The sequence below is a fragment of the Fimicolochytrium jonesii genome, assembly GCF_025526975.1.
Source record: "Fimicolochytrium jonesii strain JEL569 chromosome Unknown EV422scaffold_11, whole genome shotgun sequence".
NCBI lineage: Eukaryota > Fungi > Chytridiomycota > Chytridiomycetes > Spizellomycetales > Powellomycetaceae > Fimicolochytrium > Fimicolochytrium jonesii.
The window spans coordinates 724603-738934 of NW_026515678.1; the positions used below are offsets into that span (position 1 = coordinate 724603).

Genomic DNA, 14332 nt, shown 5'->3' on the forward strand with positions numbered 1-14332 from the left:
TGACAGCGCAGAGTCCTGTCAAAATGTATACTTGGAAGCGTTTTCATCCATCTTGCAAGTCCAATCAAAGGTTTTTGCGTTGATATTGGACTTATATTTGCTCCATATCATTTCCTTCTCCTGTCAAAATCTGCATCCGTTGCGGCAGAAATCTCTTGCTTGTGCTCGGGAAACCCGAAACGCATCCTTAATGTTCCTTGACTTGCTTTCAGAAGACGTTCAACGCCTCAAGGGCCCGCCTGCTTCCTACGACCTCCATTAATACATGCTGAACGACCGAAGAGAAAAAAACAAAACAGGAGAATATACAGAGTGGAACGGACAACGCAGAAGGCGAGCGTGGGGTTTCTCCTTACCTCCGTGTTATTCTTCCATACTCCCACACAGCCCCGGTCGGCCACGCGTCACTTTCGCGTTTTCCGCCCCCAGTTCTCATCCGGACGCGTTGGGTAAGCGAAATCGTGCTGGACAAGGCCTCATAATAAAATTTTCGCGGAGATAGTCGCTCGTCCGTGCAGGAGGAGCGGAATTCACAGGGTGGATGATCCCATTGGGACCCCGAGTTGAATATCCCATCGTTATACTCGGACCTGTACGCGTTTTGTGTTGTGTTTGTCTGGCTCTCGGACATGTTTACCGCAACGTGTTTTAGGATCCCCCGTGACATGTACTTGGAAGCCCAAGCGATTCAACGCGTGGAGAGCAGGTCAAAGACAGGCGATGATGTTCTAACATAAGGGCGCGGACTCCGCTGTTTGAATGTGCCGGTTTGGTTAGACCTTGAAAGCAAGAGGACGGGACGCGTCAGTTTCGCGTTTTTGAGTTTTGTCCGAGACCTTTTTTTCGGACACATGCGCCTTTTGGAAACTCATAGTTTGGGACCACATGAACACCGATATAGGCAAGGAAAGGCCGCTGACGCAGTGGACGGGGCTTCGTTGTGTCCGGCACATAGAAAGGCGCGAGTTTTTTCGGGCGGAGTTTGAAACGCGTCCATTTTTTTGCTTACGCGCCACGCGTTGATCTCACCCGCCTAAGTCGGGTCCAAGCACCAAAACTTACAACACCACTTCCGGCACGCCTCTCCTGTTCAAAACTACGATAAAACCGTATATATGTAGCCCCGCCCGGCTAAATAAATGGTGGCGTTGCCAATTTCGAGCGTACTCAACAGACGTCTCTAAACACTTCGGCCTTGGTGAGACTTCCTCAATGCAATGAAGTGAGGCTCTATCGAAAGAGTCACAGCTAAGGCGGATGAGAACAAAAACGGGTTGCAATAACCAGGAACCTGGCTTGTCGGACGAGGGGGGTATTCATCGCACACAGGTTCTGTTGTGCTCTAGCATGCATCCATTAGAAGTCGCGAACACTGTCCTCACTCACTCATACAACTGTCGCTTCAATGTCGTTTGAGGATGCGCGCACGTGACCGTTGGTTTAAATGTGTGGCTTGGGTGATCCCGATCGCCGCGTTTGCGGCCAAGGAAGGAGTGTCACACACGGCCGTCAAGCCGCGCCGCCCCGTCGGCCGTGCGGAGAGTGAAAATGCTCAGCCATGCGGACGGTGAGAGTCAAGTCACAGAAGAAGCCTCCGGGGGGAGACCCATTCGGAGGGGGCGGGATTTTCAACAGCAGAGCAGTCAAAGTTCTCAAATTCACAACGGACGCGCACAGCCTCCCGACATGGTGGACCGCAACCTTCCCCCGGCCGCTCACTTCCTCCCGTGTCATATGAAGTCACGGACCCCCCCTCTTGAGGCGGGAGAGAAGCCTCCGAGGGACACAGCGCAGAGAGACAAGCAGCAGGGAGGGAGGAGGACAGAGGACAACAACAAAAGACGCTTAACTCAAAAGACGGCCGACCATCCAACCTGCCCCTCCCTTGACCAACTCGCCGCAACACTCACAACAGGTACGTATGTGTGAAGAGACAGAGAGACAGAGTGAGAGAGTAGCAAGGAATATGGGCGGGAACTACACGGGGCGTAGGGACGGGATGGGGGAAGCCGCTCTTACATATAGTGGGCGTTAGGCTTGGCAGTCCCCCCCAATTCTTGCTGGGATCTTACTAGCTGGAACGAGAGCACCAGCGTTGGGCAGCAAACGACATAGAATTGCCACACCTGCACACGTCCTTCCAACTATTATTCTTGGCTGACCCTTAAGATTGTCTTCCGCCTTCAGCATTCACAATCGTCGTGGGAACGTTTCGACAACCACCCGCGATCTATCCCACACTTCACAACACAATGTCCCCAACAAAACGGACAATGAAGGCTGCGGCTTTCTCGCTTTTCGCCCTCGCTTCTGGAGTTGCCGCTGCTGATGATAAGTCGGTAAGTTCTGTGAGCGGAAGCGTGGGTGTGTGTTACAAAAGTGAGGTCGATGATAGAAAGCATACTCACTTCTCCCTCCCACAGCGCCCAAGCGAATGCATAGCAGTGGACAGCTCATCAACATGCGCACCCTTCGCGGCCGGCCACTACATCAACGCCACATATCTCGGACTCGTCTACGGTCTCGACAAGCCCATCCCCGATGCGGCCTACTGGGACAACCTCGTCAAGACGGTTACTTCAGGCAGCAAAGAACAGGCCGCCATGTGGACCAACTGGGCCCAATGCACCGGCTACAAGGGCCAGCCTATCCAGTACTACCGCTCATATGTCTGCCTCACCGATATCAACTACTTCTCGCAAGGCTGCAACCCGGGCTACAAGCCGCCTTCCAAATCCATTTGCACGAATATCTGCGAATCGTACGGAAGCGCGGTCAGCACGTTGATTCAGGACGAGGAGATCTGCCCAACGCGGTTTGGTGATGCTAGCACCCCGGCCAGCGTGTATGAGGAAGTGAGGAACCGCAGGAACAATGCCCTGCAAGGGTCAAAGACTTGCTCGGCGCTCGCCGCTGCATGGGAGAAGGATGGGTACAAGAACAATGCCAGTGATTGCCAATACGGTACCGAAGATGACCACACCTCTTGCGGTGAGTTCCGATATATATATCGTCGATTGACATACTGCCTTGTCCATGTTGACTGATTCTGTCCCTCTCTCTCTGATAATAGGCTTCGCTGGTAATGCCGAGATTGCCAACTACTACTGCACAGACTACCCCACCGACCCCTGCTGCAAACGTCTCAAGGGCGGCCGCAACGTCGACTCCAACTCCAAGCCGGAGTCCAACTCGAACTCCAACTCCACCACCTCTGCCGGCCTCGACCAATCCAACGCAGGCACCAAGGCCGTCGCCGCCGCCGCTGACGTCCAAAACGATATCAGCGCAACCGCCGCGGCCGCTGCCACCGGTTCCGAATCCTTCGCCTCTAAAAACAAAATTCCCCTCGCCATCGGCGGCTCCCTCGTCGGCATCGCAGCCATCGCCGGCGCCATCGTCGGCACCCGCCACATCAAAGCCAAAAACTCCAACGGCTCCCACGCCCCGCGTCCGCGGGGCAAGATGACCGCGGGTACCGCTGTCCCCTTCCTCGCACCCGACATGAAGGACACGAGCAAGGACCGCACTGCGGCGGATGGATCGACGAGCACGAAGCATAAGGTTGTGTACGATTATACGCCGCAGTTGATTGATGAGTTGGAGTTGGCGAAGGATGATGTTGTGGAGGTGTGGGCTTCTTATGATGATGGTATGTACTGCGAGTCGTGTTCCTTTTGTCTTTGTGGAGTCATAACATGTATCTGACCGAACTCTTTTCTCTTCTGATTCTCTCATAGGCTGGGGTAAAGGCTTGAACACCCGCTCAGGCAACAAGGGAACTTTCCCAATGGCCTGTCTTGAACCCATCTCGGAATAAAACCCCGCCCTCACTCGCTTGAATGATAATGTTCTGTAATCTTAGCGTCGTCGATACGTTTTGTTTTTTTCTCTCTTGTATCAATCCTTTTTCGCTTTTTGCGCAAGAAAGACCACCCAACCCATTGTATAAATAATTCATAATCGTATCCGTGCAGAAATGTGAGGAGGCCCCTCGGTTGGAGTTGAGCGAAGCGCCGTGCGAGAAGGGGATTGTGTCCGCGCCGTTCGGACTTTACCACGAACGAGAAAGAACACCTCTTCGGACCCCCTTGTTGCTTGCTGCCCATTTCGCACTTGATAACACGAGATAGATTATGCTCCGCCAATCACCACCTCCCCACAGCATCTCCCCGGCACCCCCACCGCCCCTCTCCCCCGCCCTAGCACCCCGCATCAAGCTGGAATTCGACCGGGATGGATTCTGCGTGATCCCCAACGGTACCGTATACCATCCCCCACCTTCACCCCCACCCCCGTTCGCAGCTCACGCTGTCCCCACCCAGCGATCACAGAGGATGATGTGGATCTGCTGAGACGCGAAGCCGACGCGTTGTTCAATGCAGCAGACGTGGATGTCGTTGCTGAATTGGGGTGTATTGTGCGTCACATGGTCTTCGTGGGCTGGCATGATTGCGCGCGAGGAACCTCACACATGCGGTACGATTTCCGGCACAGATCGAGCCGGTCCCGGATGCGCACCGCGGAAGCCGGGTAAGGGTGGAGAGGGAGGTGTATATGGCGGCGAGGCGGGAGGGGGGTGCTGACGATGAGGGGAGCGATAGAGTTTTTGAGAGGATGGTGTGTGGGACCCTCGCGGGGTATGCCCGGGCTGTCCTCCTCCCGTCACCGAAACCCGGACCCCGCTTGGAAACAATCATGCTCGTAAGTTGACTCCCCGCTCTTTTCCCCTCCCCCATTCACTGTACGCGAAAACTCACATGGTGGGGGCGGGTTTGGCCTCGGGGGAGTATAACGAGCAGTATATTGTCAAGCCGCCGTTCCAGGGGGCACGCACGGCGTTTGGGTGGCATCGGGATGGGGAGTATGTTCGGGACGAGCAGCGAGGGGGCAGCGTGGCGTGCTGGGTCGCGCTCGATGATGTCGACGAGGTACAGTGCAGTACGTCTCATCTCCTCTCTTCTGCCCCCAATGGCGGGAGGAAGAGCTGCATGTTAAACCCCCACCCCGGTTTGTGTGTCCCCCAGACGAATGGAACACTGCACATCCAGCCCTTCACGGCCCCCCACTGCACCCACCAACCACCGATCGTGACCATCCGCGCCCAGGCTGGGACAATGGTCATACTCGCCTCGCACGTCATGCACTGCAGCACGCCGAATCTGTCGCGCCGGTTTCGGATGTGTTTTATGCCGCAGTTCTTCGTGCGTGGTGGGGGGGAGGGGGAGGAGAGGCAGGGGGATGCGGAGGGGAGGGAGGGGGTGGGGTTGGCGATTCCCTGTTGACCATTTAGAATAGAGGGGAAGACGGGTGGAGGGAACGGAAGAGGTGGTGGTCTGGTGGATATATACGAAACGGCGTATTCGCCCGCTTTTTGGGAGTTGGATATGTGGAGTAGATGGTTTTGCTCTTCAGATCTGGATTGGAGGCACGCCACACAACAGCAGCAAGAACGCTCCACAGTCCCGGGCCAAGTCATATTCCTCGTGCGGGAATGCGCCCATCGCACATCGGCATTTCGGAAACAAGGAAGGGTCGTCTCTCCGGGTCGGGTTCGGAGCTTCTCCCCATCGCAAAGGGGAGACGGTTTGGAAAGATGTAGAGAATCGCAAAACATTCGCCCCGTCGATGGTTTTCGAGAACTGTCACCAAGAGGGCCCGTACGCGTCGCGCAAGTGTTGGTTTCTGGGTGGTTTGGTTGAAATCTACCGGTACGGTACGCAGGAGACATTGCGTTGCTGGCATGCCAGCGAACATATCACGCGGAACGAATTGTCATCGTCGACATGGAAGACTCGATCGACGCTCCGTGGGGTTTTCCGAATAGGTTTCTCGCGTCGGTTTGCCATAGAGGCATATTCCGTGACGCAGGCGGGACTGATCAGAAAAGGAGACGCATCCAGTACATCGATTCCTGGGATGGTTGTATTTCGGCACCGTGCAAAAGCACTTGCTTAATGCTGTTTCCGAGGCGATCGGAGGGAGTCTCGAGTGGTGTATCTGCCTCCTAGAAGCGGAAGGAGGGCAGTGCCAGTAACTGCCAAATACACCAGGCTATACAGACAACATCAACCTAGGCGTTGAATGCCTGTAATCCATTCCGACATTTCAAACAGCGGACTGTGCGCGCCGAATTCATGAAGGTCGCTGTGCAGCATGCTGCGACCTTACCTTTTCAACTCTGCATTCCCTCTCCATCCGCCCATTTGCTTTCTTGTGACTTGATTGCTCAGCCAGGCAATGGTTCCTGTTTTCTCTCCATGTTCCTCTTCGCTTTCACCTGCACGCCACTCGGAGTATCCGAGAACCCCATCCACACAACATGCCAACCCCGCGCGATGCCGTCGCTCCCTTTCCCACCATGCATGGACTTTCGCAACGATGTCGGTTTTTCCGCGCGAGGCCCAAGTTACTCCCCCCAGCCGTGGAAGAAGTATACACTGACCACCAGGAGGCAAAAAAGCTCGACGATGGATTCAACTAATGTACAGTCTTCAGTAGTGGCGACTGGGAAGGGGTGTTACCCCCAAGGCAGAAATGCCACATTGGCGCGTGTTTTTGCGAACACTTGCCTGGCTACGGTCAGCGAATGTGTAGAGGATCTAGTGCCGCCATAAGAAAATATACATTGTGCTCGTGTAATACATACTGTGCGCAAAAATATTCCTTCCATAAGGGAGTTTCCAATTGTTGTTGGCAGTAGGTGGCGCTTCATCTTGAAAGCCATCGAACGAGCGGGTTTGGTGTGAAGGCGGAGGTCATATTGACCCGCTTATGTAAACGCGTCTCCGCCCATTTTGCGTTTTTGTTGACGGGGAGCCCGATGTTTGCTCTGCTCGACGTAACAATCAACAAGCTACGTACCCAATAAAGCAACACCTTGACATAAAACTTGGGCTAATTTAAGGTTGGCAATGGAAGCGTCCTGAGTTTCTGCTATTGCAAAACGGCATTATATCGTATCCACACGTACCCATCACCCGACCAACAGGACATGTCCGGCGTGGCTTCCTTTCAAAATCCCTTACGTTCAGCGTTCAACTGTTTCCCACATCCTCCTCCTGCTCGCCTTTCAGAAACCTGCTTTCTCAACCTACATCGCTCGAACGGCAGAGGATGGTGCACACCGCGGGACGTTGGGCTGCACGCCCGGGGCTTCAACGCATTTGCTTGCTGTGGATTGGAATGGTGACTTTGCTCGCGGGCACGGCAAATGCGGAATTGGCAGGGCTCACCACGCTAGATGCCGATGCCGTCTTCAAGACGACTGCAGCTCGTAGGTCCCATTCATTCGCGGTGCGTATTTGGGGGGCCATTGCTAATTGGAGGGGAATGATTGTCCCAGCCATCAACTTTCTTGCATACTCAAGCTCTGCAATAATGTCGTACGGGGATGCTCAATATGCCACTTGGTATGGGAACAATGGCAACGGCACGTACCAGGTATGTGCGTGGTGGGGTTCACATCCATGAAGGCACATCCGAATCAGTTTTACTCATACATGTATATCAAAATCCAACCATCTAGGGCATGATTGCCAGGCGAAGGCTGCATCCCGTGGGCAACTGGGAGATCACTACTCTGCCATTCAGCATAACTTCGTCCGGTTTCGCCGACTCCCGAAACAGTCTCTCGATGGGAATCTCCCCCGGCGATGGCCGGATCCATATCACGTGGAATTTGCACGACTCGAAGTTGTATTACCTTGCGAGTGAGCAAAATATGGTCAATCCGGTGGGAATAGCACGGTCCTGGACCTCAAGCAGGTTCAACAGCCCCCGCAACGACCTCTTAGGTTTGGTCATCGAGAACAACATTGCCTATTCATACTTTGTGGCCAGCCCAGTTGGCAACCTTCAAATGTTCTACCGCGTCGGTAGTTCTGTGAACGGCACGCTGAATTTGGCCGAGTTCAACGGCAGCGTGCCGACCAATACCAGTTGGACCAGACTCGGCCAGATCGCATCAAGCACCTATGGCACCTACACAACGCCAAGTGGCAAAACGAGCGGCCCAACCGATACCAGGGCCTTCTTCATGCACGGGGCCACATATTCCACCACGAACGGCAAACTGCACATCTACGGGACTTGGCGGGAGGGGAACAGCAGCTTGCAGTGTTCTAACACCGGTGTGGCAAACCACGACACCGTCTACGTGAACTCGGCCGACTACGGGAGAACATTCAGAGCTGCCAGCGGGTTACTGATATCCACTACTGGGCAGACCACGGGCACGCTTACGGTGGACGATGCGAGTACGATCATTGATACCTTGGGCCCCGATTACGGGCTTACGAACCAAGAGTCGCAGGTCGTGGACAGCAAGGGGGCGCCTTTCGTGTTGATCTCGTACGTTCCCGGCCGGTTCACCTCCTGCGTGACCGATTTCGTAGCAAATCGAACCTCCTACGCTCGTAACTTCCTCATCCGGAAAGTCGGAACCAACGCGTTCAACAAAACGGAGATCCCGTTCGCCCTGAACTCCTCGATGCGCTCCCAGCTGGTCCTCGACAAGAGCGATAACGCGTATGTTGTGAGGCCGGATTTCAAGATCCTGCGCGCCACGGCCGCGTCGCTGTATAGCGATTGGACCGTCCTGTTCAACTTCGCAGACGTTTCCGTATACCCGTTCAGCGAGCCTACGATCGATAAATCACGAGCGGCTTCCGACCAGATCCTTTCCATTCTATTCCAGACCCCGAACGGAATCCAGGTGGCGGATGTCGCCATGAAGCCTAAGGAAGTTTAGCGATAGGGATGTTTCTGCTTATACCCCGGTTTTCCTTTTCTTCTTCTGTTATTTCTTTTTTGCAGAGTTTAGTTTAGACATTTAGCACATCACGGTTAGCTCTCGGTTTGGCCCTCGTTTTGCGTGGTAAACATGCTAAGCAAACCCTTACATCGGGCCCCGTTCAATTCTTAACTCAGCCACCCATAGGTGTTTGTTAAACAGACACTCTCATAACCTTTTGTGTTCCGATGGACCCATTCCCGCTGCAGCCGTTCGCAAAGGGCAACGGAAGCTGGTATGTTCAACATAACGCGTCAAGGGAAAGGCCAGTGCTTATGCCAACGCGTTCAACAGCAGAGGACGCAACTGGACCCAACGCGAAACTCCCACGTTCGAACTCAGACACAGCCGTATGCCAAAATGCACGCCCCAACCCCTCACTCTCCCATATGGTGTCGAGCGGAGTGGCAACAGGCGGTCAGGGGCAGCGGACCGTAGTGCCGCGGGAAAGAGCGGCGGAGCAGGTCGCGCGGACGAGGGGTAGGTCCATGAGTGCCGGGCGGGGGCGCAAGAGAGCTGTGTGCCGGCGAGAGCGTGCCTCACAACCCATTACCGTCTCCATCTCCAGCACCCCTTCCCGCCCCACCGTACGCGCACCCACACCCGCAGATGCACAGCCGACGACGCTGCACATCCCCTCCCCCGCCGGCCTCCTCACTCTCCCCGTCCACCGCAACCTTTGGCACCTGCACCTAACCATCCACCCGCTCACTGCGCACCATCTCACCGCACTGTCAAACTTCACGGCTCTGGGATTACTCAACCTGTCGTATACGGATGTGGATTTCGGGATGTTGCAAAACTCGTTGCGGGGGGTGGTGGTGTTCCGGCTGTGGGTTGTCGGTTGCGGGAGGCTTGTTGGTGGCGAGCGGACGGCGGTTCGCGGGGCCGAAGGCGGTACGGATGTTGGCGGTGAACCCGACATCGCCCAAGCCGACCGTCGCGGATTCCTCCTCACATCCCTCCCGCGCATCTGGTCGCTGGACGGCGTCGTCGTCACATGGCGTGAGCGGCGGCTGTGGGGCGCCTTAGCTGAGAGCTGTGGATATGCTATCGCTCGAGGTGTCAAGGCGGGTGTGAGGTCCGCGGCTCAGGGCGTGGGGCTCGCCGTACGCAGCCGGTTTGTGGATCTTGTGCGGAAGGAGTTTGTGCCGTTAGAAAGGGGATGGCATGCAAAGGAGAACGACGACCGCGTGGACCCGGTGTTGTCGGCATCCCAGCAGGCAAGAATCACTTCGCCAACGGCGCATACCCTCCTCGCCACCCATCCGCACAACTTTACGATGGGTGTCGAGGAAGATCTTGCCCGGTTACGTGTGCTATGCAAGGATGTGGAACTTTCCTTACATCAGTCGGGACTGGATGTGGACGGGCTTGTGACGGAGGTGGTATTGGGTGGTGATGATTTGGGGAAGATCAAAGAGGGAAGAGGGGGGACATGGATAAACACGCCGGGGATCACCACACGGACAACGTTACTGCTGCTTCTCCTCGCATCCTTCTTCCCGAAAGCTTTTTTGAACGTCCAGTCCACGTTCGAGACTCTTTTCGGTGCCGGTTCAGATCATGCAGCCGGCTACGAGGATGACGGTGCCGGGGTTGAAGATAGAGAAGGGACGGAACGCCACTGGACAACCACTCTCGCAAGTCCCATAACTTGGTGTGTGCGCGACCGGCTCGCCTTGCTGGGTCTCCTTGTTGCAAGGGGGTGGATAGATCACGAGAGTGGTAGGTATCTGTTTCCCTAGTTTCTCGTCGATTTTTTCTCACCTGCACTTCATCCTTTTAAACCACCAGAAACATCCAAAAACCCGCATACCCCCCTCCTCCCGGCGAACAGCCTGCACGCCATTACCCGCTTCTCGCAAGTTGTGCTCGCTTCCACTCTAGCTCACACTGAGGCTGGCGCTGCACCAGTCACGTCGACGTCGATGGGTGCTCGGCCAGCTTCCGCAGGTAGAGGCGCGTCGGCACATAGGGGCCACGCAGTCAAATCTGTATCACATCCCCGGGCGTCTACACGCACCGAACCAAAATCAACGGACACACCCAAACCAACCACGCTCTACATCCCACAGCTGCGGATATACACCCACCGCCGCGCTCTGGCACGCCTCCAGCTGGACATTTTACAGTTATGCTGCCTGGATGAGCGGAACGATCCTTCACATAGTCGCAACTCCCAGGACGCCAATGAGAATGACGGAGGGGTCGGTGATACGAGCATCGCAACGTCATCAGCGACGACAACGAGTGCCCGCGCCGCCGATTTTCTGACGCGGGTGTTGGGACCCCTCAGCGTGGTCTTGGAGCGGTCCGCCGGCGTGCTCCTCGCACCCGCCCGACCCACGAAGCGAGGGAATGCGGGGCAGGCGAAGGCCCACATCCAGCAGAAGGTGCCAGGCGGACAAGTTGATCGCGCCGGATTGGAGGTCGGCGGAACCGCAACCACGCACCCGAATCTGCAGCCCACCCCGCCCACCTCCCTCAATCGGCCGCCCAATGCCACCTCATCCGAGACGCTGCGGAATCAGATAACCAGCTTTGCATCCGAATGCGCACTCGCGTCCACCGCCGTCGCCGCGGGTCTCACCGCCGACTCACGACACGCGCACGCGGACCTGTCCACGACGGCGCTGGCGCTGCAGATGAAGTTTCGCCTGTGCTGTTTGTGTCAGCGGGTGTTGGATGGCGGTGGTGTGGACGGGGATGATAGCGATGATGAGGGCGGCGATGGTGCGGGGTGCGGTGGTGATGACGGAGACATTTGAATGGGTCAAGATGATATGTTTGGTTTGCCCACACGAGCCATTACGCCATCTTGTGGAAAGTGGATATGGTAGGCGTTGTGGTTGTGTAAGTAGGATGTAGGGAATCGGGGAGGACTCGGTGAACAGAAAGGGAATGAACGTGCGACGCTTCCCCGTTTCCCTCCTCCCGTATCTCTCGTTTGCTCATGAGCGGCGACCCTTTCCATATGTACGTCAGCAGCCGCCCAATTTCGACAGCGCGGATCATGTCAATTCCGGGGGTAAAGACGGCATCTTTTGTCGTGCAGATCGGGTTTTGAGCCCTCTCGAAATACGTCTCCAAATGTATGGGCACTGGGACTTTTTGGCAGCTATCGTCGGAAAGGGTGCGCTATCCCATCGTCTGTAGATGTATTGTATTCAGGACACAGTTACGAAGGAAAAAGTCAGCCTTCTGTAGCAAGACACTTTACAGCGTAGCATGACATGTGAGGGGTGTTCTCCAGTTTGGGCATGGAATGATCCGCGCGCGCGTCGCCCAACCAGATTCACCACGGAGGCCTCCATTCCCTCTGACAGTCTGTGACCGAACAAGAAGGATGATGTCAACGTGACGTCAGCGGCTTCCAATTCAGGAGAAACGCGCAACATACACCACGGAGAGAGACTTAATAGTGACCTGCATCCAAGGCTCATCCGCGTGGGACTTCATAACAGTCCGATGAGGGCTAAGCCTCAACGAAGGGTCATAACATGCAGTAGGTGGCCATGGCTCGAGAGTCGAGATCGAGAGAACGGAAGGAAGGAGAAGGGAGAATGACCGCAAACTGACGCCGCCATTCCGTCACATCCTGCCATCGCACTACTACTGAGACAGACCCCTGGAAGTATGCATGTACTTCCCACCCAGCCACCCCACCCACTGAGTGATGATATTAGGGTTACGGTACGTCGTCGTTTTGCTGTGTACTATTTCGATGTGACTTTTTTTGTCATCCACCCTGCGCAATAATAACAATATCGCCGAGAATCCCAATCCCTCCTCCCACTTCCCTTCCTTCCCCTTCCCCTTCCGGTGGGTGTGGTGGTGGTCCTTTCCATTCGGTGTGCGGCTTAGCAGCTGGGGGGTTTGGTTACTCCCACTTGCCCCCTGTCGAATATCATCCTTTCTCGCTGCAAAATATTTATAAACGCAGCACATGCGCACGGGGCTTGGCTGCCGACAAAGAGAGTGAGAGAGAGAGAGAGAGAGTGACAGGAAAAAGAGCCAACTGATCAGCAGCAGCAGCGGGGCCCCCTCCGTCCGCATATTCACACGTACCACTGGCAACAGTCGTGTTCCGCAGCCCTCCCTCCCGTCATCGGAGGCTCATCCCATTTCCACTAAGAAAGGCTCAGAGGGCGGCGGGAGATCTCGTTTCTCGTCCTCCCATTCATTCAGTCAACGCGTGAGTGGCATGGAGAATACTTGTTTTCCGTCCGTCTTCGAAGCCCCCCAAGCCCATCCCAATGGATATCTAGATACCTATTCATCTCACCAAATAATCCCACCCCTTTTTTCCCAACTGCCCACAACGCCTTTGATCACTGTCAAAATAGCGCACGCTGTATACGCATCATCCCCTCCGCACTGCCACACGGAAGACTCGATATTACTATATTCTGAACAGACTGCATCGTTTTAGGGGACGGATGTCGCTTCGTTTCCCTGCTTCCTCTCGTCCTTTCGCCTCTTCCAAATCGCTTTTTTTTCGGACGGATCTTTGCGACATCGAGACATTTTGAAATACCTCTTTCTCCCACGGGATCTCGACGGAAAGGAAGTGTCGGCCGCCATCACCCCCTCTCGCCTTGCTGCGATCCCTTACGTCGTAGTCGCCATCTCTCGCTCGTTTCGCCGTCGTCGCCGGGCGGTCCTGGGAAAGCAAAAGGCACAGATCTCGCACTGTCGTTGGAAGTTTCCGTACATCTCGTCGGGTGTCCGTTGGGGAAGGAGGCAGCAACGTTTGACATTCCGAAAAGGTAAAGTGCCCAGTATTCATCCCACCCCTCGTGTCGCTGCCGTCCGCATTGATCTACATGCAATCGACGCTTACTGTGCTGCCGTCTCGTCCGGGTTCATCTCCCAGATCAATCGACACCTTACCGCGCACCCCAACATCCACCCAAATGCCTTCAGCAACAGTAATGCCCCCACCACCCCCCCTCCCCGCCTACACCTCCTCTCCCTCCTACACCCCCTCCAACCACACAAATCAACCACCTATCGCAGCCGCCGCCTCAACATCCCACGAATCCCAGAATCATCGATCAATTATCCTCGACCATCGCCATATGAGTCATACGAACGAAATGGGGTCGATGTCACCTGGGAAGATTCCGAATCAAAAAGGTGTTAATGCGGCGGGAAAGAGAGGACATGGGGAGATGGTTGGGGATCGCGGCGCGAATGGAAATGCGAACGCACCACCACCTCCGTCGACAACACCTGCGTTAACGTTAACGTCCACATCGACGTCACAGAAGCTGTACCAACTCCCGTCGTTGTCCTATATGCTCAACGGGTTGAATTCTGAGGGTGGGGATAGGGAACGGACGCCGGGCGTGGACAGACGGCCAAGAACGCCTGCCAATGTGAATGGCCACGGCGATGCGGGAGACGCGGGACGGTCATCGAGCGCCACAGCTGCCAACGGCTCGCGGTACGGTCACGACAACGGGGTGGGAAATACCAACGGGACCGCAAACGGGGCAGCGGGGCCGATACCGATACCGATACCGATGCCGA

General features: G+C 55.6%; 4 protein-coding genes across 4 annotated transcripts; all 4 read left to right on the forward strand.

Moving 5' to 3' along the window:
* The first annotated feature begins 1892 nt into the window (after positions 1-1892).
* On the forward strand, positions 1893-3992 carry EV422DRAFT_529431 (uncharacterized protein). Its single transcript, XM_053070330.1, has 4 exons — positions 1893-2339; positions 2424-2991; positions 3074-3652; positions 3741-3992. The coding sequence occupies exons 1-4, from the start codon at positions 2253-2255 to the stop codon at positions 3818-3820; spliced, it is 1314 nt and encodes a 437-aa protein (XP_052925800.1). The 5' UTR covers positions 1893-2252; the 3' UTR covers positions 3821-3992.
* EV422DRAFT_620048 (uncharacterized protein) lies at positions 3993-5285 on the forward strand (the record flags this gene model as incomplete). The annotated part of the gene is made up of 5 exons (XM_053074089.1): positions 3993-4260; positions 4326-4533; positions 4605-4704; positions 4791-4931; positions 5028-5285. Exons 1-5 carry the CDS (start codon positions 4137-4139, stop codon positions 5283-5285), a joined length of 831 nt encoding a protein of 276 aa, XP_052925801.1. The 5' UTR covers positions 3993-4136.
* A 1631-nt stretch (positions 5286-6916) lies between these two features.
* Positions 6917-9094, forward strand: EV422DRAFT_529445 (uncharacterized protein). The gene is made up of 3 exons (XM_053070331.1): positions 6917-7276; positions 7346-7443; positions 7529-9094. Exons 1-3 carry the CDS (start codon positions 7117-7119, stop codon positions 8750-8752), a joined length of 1482 nt encoding a protein of 493 aa, XP_052925802.1. The 5' UTR covers positions 6917-7116; the 3' UTR covers positions 8753-9094.
* EV422DRAFT_529448 (uncharacterized protein) lies at positions 9095-12008 on the forward strand. Its single transcript, XM_053070332.1, has 3 exons — positions 9095-9274; positions 9363-10522; positions 10592-12008. The coding sequence occupies exons 1-3, from the start codon at positions 9147-9149 to the stop codon at positions 11563-11565; spliced, it is 2262 nt and encodes a 753-aa protein (XP_052925803.1). The 5' UTR covers positions 9095-9146; the 3' UTR covers positions 11566-12008.
* The last annotated feature ends 2324 nt before the right edge of the window (positions 12009-14332 follow it).

Excerpts from the sequence above, each read along its gene's own strand:
- EV422DRAFT_529431 (XM_053070330.1), top strand. The coding sequence starts at position 2,253 with ATGTCCCCAACAAAACGGACAATGAAGGCTGCGGCTTTCTCGCTTTTC. Across the intron at positions 2,992-3,073 it reads AGATGACCACACCTCTTGCG|GCTTCGCTGGTAATGCCGAG; the intron begins GTGAGTTCCGAT and ends CTCTGATAATAG. Across the intron at positions 3,653-3,740 it reads GTGGGCTTCTTATGATGATG|GCTGGGGTAAAGGCTTGAAC; the intron begins GTATGTACTGCG and ends ATTCTCTCATAG.
- EV422DRAFT_529445 (XM_053070331.1), top strand. The coding sequence starts at position 7,117 with ATGGTGCACACCGCGGGACGTTGGGCTGCACGCCCGGGGCTTCAACGC. Across the intron at positions 7,277-7,345 it reads CTTCAAGACGACTGCAGCTC|CCATCAACTTTCTTGCATAC; the intron begins GTAGGTCCCATT and ends TGATTGTCCCAG. Across the intron at positions 7,444-7,528 it reads ATGGCAACGGCACGTACCAG|GGCATGATTGCCAGGCGAAG; the intron begins GTATGTGCGTGG and ends CCAACCATCTAG.
- EV422DRAFT_529448 (XM_053070332.1), top strand. The coding sequence starts at position 9,147 with ATGCCAAAATGCACGCCCCAACCCCTCACTCTCCCATATGGTGTCGAG. Across the intron at positions 9,275-9,362 it reads GCAGGTCGCGCGGACGAGGG|CACCCCTTCCCGCCCCACCG; the intron begins GTAGGTCCATGA and ends CTCCATCTCCAG. Across the intron at positions 10,523-10,591 it reads GTGGATAGATCACGAGAGTG|AAACATCCAAAAACCCGCAT; the intron begins GTAGGTATCTGT and ends TTAAACCACCAG.